This window comes from Octopus bimaculoides, chromosome 11 (assembly GCF_046866305.1).
Source record: "Octopus bimaculoides isolate indiv1 chromosome 11, ASM4686630v1, whole genome shotgun sequence".
NCBI classification, from domain to species: Eukaryota; Metazoa; Mollusca; class Cephalopoda; order Octopoda; family Octopodidae; genus Octopus; species Octopus bimaculoides.
This window is the reverse complement of record NC_142938.1, coordinates 35,388,550-35,402,503: the sequence shown is the minus strand read 5'-3', so window position 1 is coordinate 35,402,503 and position 13,954 is coordinate 35,388,550. Positions and strand designations below refer to the sequence as shown.

At 37.0% G+C, this 13,954-nt stretch overlaps 1 protein-coding gene across 8 annotated transcripts in view; it reads right to left on the bottom strand.

Moving 5' to 3' along the window:
- Window positions 1–13,954, bottom strand: part of LOC106874397 (uncharacterized) — a 300,833-nt gene that overhangs the window by 104,563 nt on the left and 182,316 nt on the right. For all 8 annotated transcript variants that reach the window (XM_089359809.1, XM_052971686.2, XM_089359808.1 and 5 more), the window contains 2 exons: window positions 7,640–7,787; window positions 3,138–3,268 (listed from right to left, as the gene is read on the bottom strand). In XM_089359809.1, the coding sequence (XP_089215935.1) occupies window positions 3,138–3,268; window positions 7,640–7,748 (240 nt within the window). In that variant the 5' untranslated portion in view covers window positions 7,749–7,787. The remainder of the gene's footprint in view (window positions 1–3,137; window positions 3,269–7,639; window positions 7,788–13,954) is intronic.

Genomic DNA, 13,954 nt, shown 5'->3' with positions numbered 1-13,954 from the left:
TGTCTCTTGATCCTGAACATCTTGCCTCTGATCCTCATGCTGCAAGATATGTGCAAATCGTTTCAACCTTAGCTAAGCATATTTGCCACCTAGCTACCCTTCTGGCCATTTGGTAATGCTCCATACTAGACACTTTCTTCCAGATTTTCGAAGTCATTCTTTTAGTCTTTACTGCCCTATCAGATGTATCATTCCACCACCATGTTTCTTTTGTTTTGGCTTTGCTCCAGCCATGTCTGATGTGTAGCCCTAAACAGGTTATTTCTAAGAAATCCTCAGGCATCTCAATCTTCCTCCCTACAGTTATGTGCATAATTAGAATTTCTCAAAATCTGTTCCAAACTGCAGAATCTTTCAGTTTCTGACTTTTCCTTCTCTATGTCATAGTTCATTTCTGTGTCTACCTGGTTCTAACTCTGAAGTCACTTGCTACTAATGTTGCATAAAGCATTCTTAGTCAGAAAAGGTTTTGGCATTTACAATCACTCCTCTGTCCCTTTTCCTGGTTAGAATGTAATCTCTCTGACTTGTGGGTTTACCAGACTGGTAAGTAATGAGTTGGTTGGCTGGCTTCTTGAAGTGTTTTATATTCCATTATAAATTAAGACATCTTCAGAAGTTCATCTTTACTGTGATCTGAACAAACAACTCAACAAGGTAACTATATCACATACAAACAGAAAAGAAAACTATTATGGAATTATCTACCAGTCCTAAATCTAATAATTTAATTACTAAATCAATTAACTCAACAAGACAGTCATTTGATCAGTACCATTTAAAATGACTACCATTTTGATGCTCCAGACTTTGTTATTTAGTTGAGTATAGCTCTTACAAAAATTTATTCAACTGAATAATAGTCAATAAAAAAACCATTGTGAAACTGGACAATTTGATGGAAATTTTTCAATAATAACAGATGGTAGTAATGGTAGACTGTATTCAATAATTCTTCTTCCACACTCCCCAATAATTATTAGAGATGCCAACAAAGTACAAATTTTGATAAAAATCAAATTACTCTATAATGTAAGTTTTTAATTTCATTGCACATTATATAGACTATAATGAATCCCTGACCTATTTGGTTCTATTTTTGTAAAGATTGGCAGTGCTCCAGCATGGCCGCAGTCAAATGACTGAAACAAGTAAAAGAGCAAAAGAGTATATAAATTGTTAGATATCTACTTATCACTAGGATCAAAATGAATTTATAAGTCAGTACATGACAATTCTATGACATTTCCATGAGACTGTACTTTTGAAGCTGAAGAATGAGTTGCTTGGGTATTTTGTGTATTCATTTGTAAACTCATTTCTATAAGCTCTAGACAATCAAACAATCTCTCACTTAATTGAGCTGTTACATAAACTATCAATTATGCAAAAGCATCCAAAAATGCTGAAATAGTTACAAGATAGTTACAGAAGTGAAATTTACATTGAAGTTAGTAAACAACAGGAAACACCAAACAGTGCTACTGCTATGAACAAACAGTTGCTAAAAATGACTACAAAAATCTAGAAATATAATCAGAATCTGCTCTAGGTTTCATGCTGCCTCAAGTTGGAAGGCCTGCAACTTTCTTATCAAAATAATTTTCAAAATATGAAAGAAGTCTTTTTATTGCTGGATATGAAGACATGATTATCATGGAGACAGTTAGAAAATGTAATGACTACCTTATTGACAAAATATGGATCAACAAGCAATTTCATATATGATCAATGTTACACATCATTTTCTTACAAAAAGTGACAAAATTATGTGATGGCAGACATGTAAATAATTTTGTTGACTCTCACTCCCATGACTACTATGTATTGGAAATCAAACGATGCTATTGTAGGCTATAAATGAAGAATTTTACAATCCCAGTATTTCAAGACCTTCATACTTTATGTGGAAATATAAAATAAGAAATCTTTGACAGACATGTTATCAACCTAATCCAAGTTTTTATTGTTTAGAACCAACACATCTCATTACATTGTAGTAGACCACTTCCAAGATTTGATCTTACAGCACTTCTGTCTGAATTTGGAATTACATTTCATTAATATTACCATATCTGGTAATTTTTATGATAGCTAGTGGATATGACAAATGTCAGCAGACATCAAAAGAACCATTTTCATTACCATGTGAAAATACAAAAAGAACCTTTTTTTGAGATTATATAAATAAACTCATGACTTTTAGCTCCAGACAGAGATCATCTTGGTTGCAGCTGGAAAATAGGTCAGCCTGGGTTTTCTTATATGTCTCTCAAATAGCTTCCTCTCTAGATTAATCTCTTTTAATGCTCATCAAATACTCTCATCTGCAAACAATATCATATAAGTAATTGTTCAAACTTCATCTCTTTCTCACATAGAAATATGCAATCTAGTGCTATGTTGCAGTCATCAGATAGCATTATAGGATCCATCAAACTAGTGCTAAATACTTTTCTTCAACTCAAAGAAATAAGGCTTACCTACACTATCATCTTCACCATTTTTATTATGTTTACAGCAAGGTCAACTAATAAACTAATGCATTTGCCCGTCACAGTTATACACATTTAAAAAAACATTTCATCTTTTGCTGTTGCAAACTATCAGGCCATTATGTTGGATAATCTTTGTGGCAAATGAATGAATTGTTGAACTATGCAACAATGATTTCTTTATGGTCCTTACATCCTACTAATAACCAGATATTAATGATTTTTCATTGGTGACCTGCAACTTAGAACACTTATACAGCCAATTAAAATGCCTACATGTGCACAGCATGAACATTGTTGATGTTTAATTCTATATATTATGCACTTTATATTTGCAATACATTTACAGTGGTGGTTTATCAATCCCAACAGCTGAAACATGTTGCAGCTTGATGCTTTTGCACTGAAAGACTACAACTTTTGCTGAAGCTCACCAGGCAAAGAAGAAAAAAAAGAGAGAAGTTTAGTTGAGCAGTTACAAAGTGGCAGCAAGTGTCTGGTTTGTGAATATAAATTAGACTATATCTTCTAGTTACAATGGTAATTTTGTTCTCAACAATTGTATTGATATATCTAATGTAAAATCCCACTTCATCTATTTATGTTCTCAAAGCTCATATCAATGCTAATAGGTTATCTTACCTGGAGGTAAACCAAACTTGATTTTCCAGTTGCAAGATGGTAGCCTGTTGCTAAAGCTACTGCACTGCCCTCATTGGCTGTAATGATATGTCTATCCTTCGGTGATGTTTCAGCAATATATGCACAAAAGTCTAAAAGAATAAAATAATAAACATATAAAAATGTGTGTAGGCATGTGTGTGTGTGTGTGAGAGAGAGAGAGATTATGTCAATGACCATAATAATGTGCAGGTAGTGGAGAAATATATGCTAACTATATGTGCTAAATATATGTGTTGGCCAAATGGAGGTGCTGATGGTTTTGTAGTGGGATGGTGAAATTAAATGTTGGTCACAATACTGTGTCTGATAATATAAATTTTTACAACTCTCAAAGCTTGGTAGCATAAACAATATCTGTATTTTTTCAATACTCACATTAAATTACATTGTCTTGTTCAAATAAGAATCTTTTCATGTTAAACTAAATAACTTTAAGAGCTCATGTTCAGTGTTTAAGTTAATTTAGACTTTTTAAATATTAATCATTAGTGACAGAAGTAGCATTAATACCAAAAGGTAATTTTTATATTCAACTTAGCATGTTAGAACACTGAATACTGCATTATTAGCCTTGGGAGGTTCTCTCATATAGGTGTTTGGTGCATAAAAGCACACTCATAGATTGTAGCAAATGAGAATCATCTGTCAAGGGTGCTGGAACTCCCATATCACACCCTTTCATTCTACTGGAAATCATCACTAATAATTAATTTTTAATAAGCCTGCTGGCTATTTGCTGATATTCTGTATATTGTAGCAGTGAGATTTGACTGGCATGTGGTGACCAGATATTATTTGATTCTGTTGATTTCTTGTGACTTATTTTTTCTTGAATCTCTTTTATTTGTCAAACGGGAAATTTTCCATATGTTTATAAAAGCTATGAAATTTCACTTTATTTACTGCTTAATTACTGTTTGGGTCCATTGGACCCTCGAATTAAATTCAGACAATACTCTTGTCATTCTAAACAGAATAAAATCAGTTTCAAATATTATTTTCCTAGATATTTATCATATATAAAATAGATAAAATTGTATTCAATTTATTTGCTGAATTTGAGATAAAATAGGAAAAATTATGAAAATATTCCTGCAAATTTGTGCGGTATTGCATCACCTTCAATCTGCTAGATTATAGGGTGGTGTAATATTTCTATGTGATGACACAATTCTTACAATATATTGTATCAATATATGTGAGAGAGCAATATCTGCCTTTAGTCTGCTATCAAGTTTCATGTAGTTCAGTTGTGCTTTCCAATATGCTTAGACATGAAAACTTGAGTGAAGACCAAATATCAAAAAGGTTATTGGAATTAGATGAAGAATGGGAAGAAGTTAGTAGTGATTCCTTCTATTGCTCTGAAGATGATGGTGAAAGTGATTGTGTGCTGGACAGTTTAGGTTCTGTGTCATCAGATGATGAAGATACTCAAAACAATTATCTGCAAGCCACCAAATTATGAATGAGCAATATGTTTCCAGCGACAGACAAGAAGTTTGACATTCTGATCCTCTTACTCAAGCAGCAGTAAGAACTTTATCTTGCAATATTGTGCGCCAAGAATGTGGACCATCCTGTTTTGCTAAAAGGTCTTGCGATAGCATTGAAATGTTTTACTATCTTTATGCACCAGAATCTTCTTGAGGTGCTTCTTGAAGGTCAGGTTGTTTACAAAGATAAACGGAAGGAAATTAATCACTCTGAACTAAAGAAATTTATTAGACTGACTATTCTTATAAGTGTTCATAAATCTAAACATGAAAATGGAGTCAAGAAGACGACCGCCAAATATTCAACAAAATTATGAGCCAGGGAAGATTTCAACAGATTTTACAAGTATTGCGTTTTGATGATGCTAGTGCAAGAAGAAAAAAGAGAGGTGATGATAAATTGGAGCCCACAAGAGAAGTATTTGAAATGTGGAATCAGTATTTGCAAGATAGATATGTTCCAAGTTCATACATGACAGTTGATGAACAATTAGTTTCATTCAGAGGGCGCTGCCCATTTCGGGTATATATTCCTTCAAAACCAGGGAAATATGGAATTAAAATTTGGGCAATATGCGACAGTGAAACATCTTATGCCTGGAAAAAGCAAATCTACACTGGAAAAGACCCAGTTAAATGGAGAGAGACAAATCAAGGTTCAAGAGTTATTTGAAGACCTAATAAAAGAACTTGAAAATACTGGTCACAATATAACTTGTGATAACTTTCTTACAAGTGTAGGATTGGCTCAAAAGCTACTTAGCAAGAAAACTACTTTAGTTGGAACAATTAGAAAGAACAGAGTTGAACTTTCAAGTGCTTTTACAAATCAAAAAGAAAGAGAAATCAACAGCACAATATTTGGATTTCAAAAGAATTCTATGATCTTATCTCTTTGTCCCAAGAAAAATTATGTAGTCACACTTATGAGTACAATGCACTCTCAGCCTTCAATTGATCCAAAAAATGCTGAAAAGAAACCTGAAGTTATTACATGTTACAACAAAACAAAAGGAGTAGATACTCAAGATAGGATGGTAAGGACATACACTTGCAAAAGAATGACTCAAAGATGGCCTATGGTTATATTCTACAACATGATTGACATAAGTGCAGTAAATGCTTTCATTGTTGCTATACAGCTTCACTTGCAAAGTTTCAAGTATAAAAGAAGACAGTGCCTAATTGAAGATCATCTTCTTTTCTTATTTGGTTGAGAAATGTTAGCGGAACTAGAAGATTGTTTGTCATGTTCTTGTTAATGAAGTCTTCCAGAGGGCAGATCTAAAGACAAAATGACTACAGTTATTGAACAGGTATTTTTCAACTCCAAAAAGTGATGAAATAATATAATCAGGATAACTTCTAATCACACACCCAGCATTTCTCTGAATATCTCAAGTTTTTCTTATGTATAAATAAGTTTATTCATCTTTGACATCTGACTTGTTATTGAAAAGTCTCAATCAATGAAGTTATATCAGTCACAATACTGTGTATAATAATATAAATTTTTGCAACTTTCAAAGCTTGGTAGCATAAACAATATCCATACTTTTTCGATACTTGCATTAAATATCATTGCTTTGTTCAAATAAGAATCTCTTCATATTAAACTAAATAACTTTAAGAAACTGGAACATGACTCTTTTGCAATAAAAATGTGACAGTAGATTATTTCTGAAAATGTCCAGAGGACCTCAGCTCTTTAATGCCCTACCAAAACAGTTGAGAGACCTGCAAGACATGGATATAGAGGTCTTCAAAACAAAACTCGACACTTTCCTCTCCATGATACCAGATGAACCAATGGCTCGAAATGAGACACAGTTTAGGGCAGCGATATCAAATTCTCTTATACACCAGATGTGCCATCAAAAATCTTGATTGGACTATATCAGGTGGAGGAGAAGAGCCATGCAAGGAACGTGAAGAGAGCACAGCATAAAGACGGAAAGTCACGGTGGTGCTCCAGCATGACCACAGCTACTTGGCTGAAATGCATAAATAAATAGATAAATACTACTGGAAACCAAGAATTTCAGGAATATATTAATCCTAATAGCTAGTTCTGAAATCTCTAAACAAGATATAAGTTGTAACAATACTAGACAGCAACATTTTTTTGCCATTATAACATGGCTGTTCCATAAAGAACTATGTTACTACATTTTAACCCCAGGAAAATGTCTATTCCAGCTGGTTAACGACATACAAACTGTGTCCGATATTTCATGGGTAAGGGAGCAAACCACTCCCCACCAGCTGGGCAAGACCAGTAGACCATGGTTTCTGGGTCTTTACCCTTCATCAGTACTGGACACCTGCCTGCTAGAGATGGCAGTCACTCACTCCTACTCACAATATATAAACATAGAAGCAGCAGACAGTTGCTGATCTCATAGGGTAAAGACCCAGAAAGCATGGTTTACTAGTCTTGCCAAGCTGGAGGGGAGTGGTTCACTCCCTTATTCACAGTTTGTGTATTGTTAACTCGCTGGAAAAGATGTTTTCTTGGGGTTAAAATGTAGTAACATAGTTCTTTATAGAACAGCCATGTTATAGTGGCAAAAATGTTACTGTGTAGTATTGTTACTACTTATATATCTCATTTAGAGATGTTTAGAACTAGCTATTTTGCTCCTTATGAGATCAGTGGCTGTCTATTGCATCTCTGTTTATATATTGTGAGTAGGGGCGTTAAAATGTAGTAACATAGTTCTTTATGGAACAACCATATCATAGTGGCAAAATACATTGTCCCTAATCTTAAGCTTTGTTCACAAGATGACACAAGACCTCTGTATAAGTATTGATGCATTTAGTAATACTTGGTAATCCAAGTTCCAAGATGTTGTCTAGAAAATGTTATGTCAACAGAATTTACTACACATAAACAAACAGCTACATACAAAATAAATATTTATTTTGGACATCAATATTTAAGCATAATTTCATACTTACCTTTTAACAAAGAATCAGGAACACCACAGAAGTATTCTATGCCTATATTATGCAATGCTTTGTAAAAATCAGCAGGATCTAAAAAATCTCTGACTAATTCTGTCATCATGCCAACTTCTTGGTTGCGTACTTGTTGCTCAGCTACTTGCTACCAAAATACAAAGAAAATTCAAGAGAATTTTACCTATATTTGAAACATTTAAAAGTGAAATGTTTTGAGAGAAATATTAATGCCACATTTCCATTGTTCGACTTACTCATCTTATACTTCTTCACCACCCTCTACATACAGCACCACCACCAATTTAAATTGACAAAAACCACAAGGGAAGAGAAAATAAGAATCTCCAAATTAGAAAATGAGAATGTAGAGAGATCAGTAATAGAAGAGGGGAGAAAAAACTGAGTGAGAAAAAACATGATGCAAATGTTCTGGGTTAACTAAAAAAACTAAAAAGTGAAAATACATTTATTTTACATATATTGATCTCACCACAACCTTTATTTTATAAGTGCAAGCATTTTGCAACAATGTGGTTTTGGATACATTTCCACTGTGTATCATCTTGGGTGTTTTCTACTAAAGACCTGGGCCAACCAATGCCTTGTGAGTGAATTTGGTAGGTGGAAACTGTGTGGAAGTCTATTGTATATGTGTGTATGTTTGTGTTAGCTCCACCACTACTTGACAATCAGTGTTAGTTTGTTTATATTCCTGTAACTTAGTGATTCAGCAAAAGTGGTCAACATAATAAGTACAGACTTTAAAGTAAGTATTGGGGTTGAATTGTTTGACTAAACCCTTCAAGATGGTGCCCCAACATTGCTACAGCCAAATGACTGAAACAAGTACAAGATAAAAGAAGATATAAATGGTTAATATCATAAGTTAAACAAAGTGATTCTGTGTCACATAATATTCTGATATTTTTGCAATGGGTTCCTTATTCAGAACATAAAGATAGTATGCCTCTCTTTTTCAAAGATTAGTCAGGTGAAAAGGAGGTTGTGTCCAAAATTTTTAAGGGCTCTTCAAAACTGGTGAAAATGAAACAGTTGATGTTAATTTTTATTTCTATAAATTGATATTTGCAAGTAAAATGTAGGTGAAAAGGAAATTTCAAAGGTTTAACATTGTTTTGGAGAGGAAGAACTGAGCATGGTGTAGGGCCTACAGGGAATGGAAGTACACTATACAGGTCATGAGAAGAGATGGGTGTGCCAGGTGGGCTTGGGTGGTGAATAGGCTATTTTGACACTACTATAATTGCTTCTGTTTTAAGGAATAGAAGCAATTGTAGTAGTTTCAAAATAACCAAGTTGAGAAGAGAGCATGTTTGTAGGGTAAAGGCTGAAGTGCATTATTGAGTGAGATTTTAAAAATCAACTGGTTAGCTTGCTTCTGGATGCAGGCTAAGATTTCTGCATGTCTAACAGCAGTCTTTTCTCAGATGTGGGAGCAGTATTTCATTGTGAAGTCTCATCTGAGCTTTGTAAAGAATAATTGTTGCAAAATGAAGTATTTTCTGGCTCTGAGGATAAAAGCTAGTCCCTGGGAATGCAATTTTATGCAATTTTTGCTTTGTTATGAGATGAATGTAAGATTTCAAGAAAGAGAATCAAAGGCTGTGAGGTTGACTTTGAGAATTTGACAGAACAGTCTAAAAAGGGGAGGTAGAAGGTTGTTTTATTGATACACGCAGTTTTTGTGGAAACTTCAGGGAACATTTGTGAGATCTCTTTTTGTAGAAGCAGTCCATATATCATGTGAGATGTCAATATTATATACCAATGATGCCTATGTACAGAAGATTAAAGAAGAGTGAAGAATTTTATCATCTGCATAGAAGTATGTATTGCTACAGGTGTCGTTGAGAAGGTTGTTCATGTAAAGGAAGAAAAGTGTAAGTGATATAACTGAACCTTGAGGAACACCAGAGTTGATAGAATGCAGGCCATGAAGGATTCCATGAATGCATGCTAAAATAGTGCAATCTTATCAGAAACCCAAAAGAAAAAAGATGTATAGAGTCCATAAATGAAGAACTTAGCCAAGAAAATCATGCCAGATATGATGAATTACTTTTCTGATGTTAAGTTCAATAATATTGCTTCCATCTAGGGGAACAGGCAACTGGTAAATGACAGGCTTGACTCTAGAGTAATTATACTGGTGATCACTGAAGATTGAAAGAGATTCAACATGTTGGAGAAAATGATAATAATTGTTTCCTTCAGATGAGTTGTTGAAAGTGACAACAATAGCTTCAGAGTGTTTAGGTCAGAAAAGCTGCCTTTCCTTAAATGGCAGAAACTATGGCTTGCTTCCAGTAGATTCCTAGAGTGAAAAATTGGAGTGGCTGACAAAAATAATGGCCAGCTTTGTAGTTCAAAATTTGAGAGTAAAGTAAGAGACAATAACAGGACTGATGGCTTTGTTGATTTGAAGTGATCAGATATGTTTTCATATTTGGAGTACATAGTGTATTGAGACTTTTAGAGGGGAGAAGGAAACTTTGGGAGAAGTCTCATCAAATTTGCATAGGGTTGGAGGCTAAGTGGACTGTAAATATGGAATCTTATTTAGGTAGTGTAGTACTTTAATGGCCATCTTGTTTGAGGACTCATGCATTGCAGGACTCATGCATTGCAGGACTCTGCAAAGTTGGTAGACATCTTTTGCATAAAATCCACACTCAAATGGTGCTATTTACGTGCCACTGGCACGGAAGCCAGGAAGCTGCTCTGGCAATGATCACACTCGGGCAGTGCTCTTAGCGCTCCACTGGCACAGGTGCCAGTCATCGAATTTGGTTCAATCACGATTTTGATTTCACTTGCTCCGACAGGTCTTCGCAAGCCGAGTTTAGTGTTCACTGAAGGAGAGTTTGGCATGGGTACCAGTCGTCGAATTTGGATCGATTTCATTTGCCTCAACAGGTCTTTGCAAACAGAGTTTACTGTCCAATAAAGGAAAGGTATGCATAAGTGGGCTGGCTACACCCCTGGCAGAGACCTCAGATTATGCTCTCACTTGCTTTGCCTGGTCTTCTCACGTACTGCATATTTCCAAAGGTCCCGGTCACTGGTCATTGCCTCGGTGAGGCCTAAAGTTCAAAGGTCATGCTTCACCACCTCATCTCAGGTCTTCCTGGGTCTACCTCTTCCACAGGTTCCTTCAACCGCTAGGGTGTGGCACTTTTTCACACAGCTATCCTCAGCCATTCTTGTCACATGACCATACCAGCACAATCGTCACTCTTGCACCCCACAACCGATGCTTCTTAGGTACAACTTTTCTCTCAAGGTACTTACACTCTGTCTAGTATGCACACTGCCATTACACATCCATCGGAGCATACTGGCTTCATTCCTTGTGAGCTTACGCATGTCCTCAGCAGTCACGCCTCATGTTTCACTACCATGCGTCATACAGTCTGCTTTTACTGTGAGTGAGAGGCCCTTTGTCACCAGCAGAAGTAAGAGCTCTCTGAACTTTGCCCAGGCTATTCTTATTCTGGCAGCTACACTTTCAGAGCACCCTCCCCTGCTACTAACTTGGTGACCTAGATAACAGAAGGTGTCAGCTTTATAATAAAATAAAATAAGGAAGTAAAAATAAGGAATAAGGAACAAATGAAAATGAAAATAACATTTTCACTTTTATTTTCATTTATAGTAACTAATATAATAACTTAAGAAGAAAACGCACACATATATATATCTATATCTATATCTATCTATCTATATATATATATATATATATATATATATATATATATATATATATATATATATGTAGATATGAATAATAACAATAAATGGAGCAAAACGCATATAAATAAAAGTTCCCTTAATTCCTACATATGTTTCAAAATATATGTCGGAATTAAAGCCAAAGAAGTAAAAGCTGCTAGAATTCCACATGTATTCATCGTCAGGGAACCAACATATAGAAGCAAGACAAATGCAAGTGGCACGTAAAATACACCATTTCGAGCGTGGCCATTCCCAGTACCTCCTGACTGGCCTTCGTGCCAGTGGCACGTAAAAGCACCCACTACACTCTTGGAGTGGTTGGCGTTAGGAAGGGCATCCAGCTGTAGAAACTCTGCCAAACAGATTGGAGCCTGGTGTAGCCATCTGGTTCACCAGTCCTCAGTCAAATCGTCCAACCCATGCTAGCATGGAAAGCGGACATTAAACGATGATGATGATGATGATGATATATATATTAATAATAAAAGGGTAAATTTAATTAATTAAATTAATTAATTAATCAATCAATTAATTAATAATTTTACCAAGTAGATCGGTACGTTAAAATAACCTTTATAGGTAAAATTATACAAATATTCTATAATTATAAACATAATTATAATTATAGAATATTTGTGTATGTATATATATATATATATATATAGGTAAATGATAGGCTTAACAACGGCTAACTAGCCCAACAGAATTGCTTCTTCTTGTATTTGTTGCTCCATTCTCCACATATATATATATATACAGATATATATATGTTGTTGTTGTTGGCACTCCATCGCGTACGACGTCGAGGGTTCCAGTTGATCTGATCAACGGAACAGCCTGCTCGTGAAATTAACGTGCAAGTGGCTGAGCATTCCACAGACACATGTACCTTTAACGTAGTTCTCGGGGATATTCAGCGTGACACAGTGTGACATACAAGTACAACAGAAACAGGAAGAAAGAGTGAGAGAAAGTTGTGGTGAAAGAGTACAGCAGGGTTCGCCACCATCCCCTGCCGGAGCCTTGTGGAGCTTTAGGTGTTTTCACTCAATAAACACTTACAACGCCTGACCTGGGAATCAAAACCATGATCCTATGACCGTGAGTCCGCTGCCCTGACCACTGGGTCATTGTGTCTCCACAGATATCATATATTGCCTCTCCTGCTTTCTCTGCCAATCTCTGTACATCAGACAAACGGGGCGCCGACCAATTCGCGGAACACCTCCGAGACATCAACGTCGGCAATGACACCCCGGTGTCACGCCACTTCCGTTCTGCCGGCCACTCCTTGCGGCAACACCTGTCTGTGTTTGGATTGTCCATGCACAGGGGCCATCCGGACTCCCGTTTGCGCCGTGAACAGGGATTAATCTTCTATCTTCGCTCCTTTGCGCCACATGGGCTCAACTCCCCTCCACTCTTCATCTAACCCCCTCCTCCTGTCTCTCTCCCCCACCCTCCCTCCTACCACCCATCTCTCCCCTCCCCCACCTCCTGCTCCGACTCCTACTTCTTTGTACGTCTCTTCACCTCTCTTCACTCCTACTTCTCTTCATTCCTACTTCTCTTCCCACTTCTCTTCCTACTTCTCTTCACTCCTACTTCTCTTCACTCCAACTTCTCTTCCTACTTCTCTTCCTACTTCTCTTCATTCCTACTTCTCTTCCCACTTCTCTTCCTACTTCTCTTCACTCCAACTTCTCTTCCTACTTCTCTCCACTCCCACTTCTCTTCACCCCTACTCTTTCTCTCCTCTCTCTTACTCTCTCTCACTCTCTTCTCTCGTACTCCGCCCTCTCTCACTCTTACTCTCTACACTCTTACTCTCCTACTCTCTACACTCTTACTCTCTCACCCTTACTCTCTCACTCTCTTCCCCTCTCTCTCACTCTCTTTCTCTTCCTCTCTTTCTCCCCCCATACCCGCCTTCCCCCTCTTTCTCTCCCCCCCATACCCACCTTCCCCCTCTCTCAATCCACCTTCCCTCTCTTATACCCACCCTCTCTCCTCTCTTCCTCTCCCCTCCCATACCCATCTTCCCCCTCTCTTACATCCACCTTCCCCTTCTCCCTCCTCGTCAACACCCCCTCATAAGCTCATCCCACCACACCCCAACACACTCCTACTCTACCTTCCCACTCCACCCCATCCAATTCCTTACACCCACCACCCACCCCTACATACCCCACCCTACCCACATACCCCACCCTACCCACAGACCCCTACCTCTACCCCACCCTCATCCTAACCCACACTCCACCCATGCCTTCCCCACCTCCCAACACCCTCACATCACACCACACCAATACCCTCGCATCACACCACGCACACACTACAACTGACCAACTACTTTCTCCCTTTCTCCCTTCCCCATTTTCACACTACATACGTCAAGATCACCAGCATTCTACCTCCCACACACAGCCCCTCGTTCCCGATCACCGTTTGTTATCTCCCCCTTTCTTAGTTCTCCTGAAAAAAGAATTTCTAACTTCCGGTCAGCCATTGTTATGATCGGCCATTATTATGATTGACCGTTGACTGAACACTATT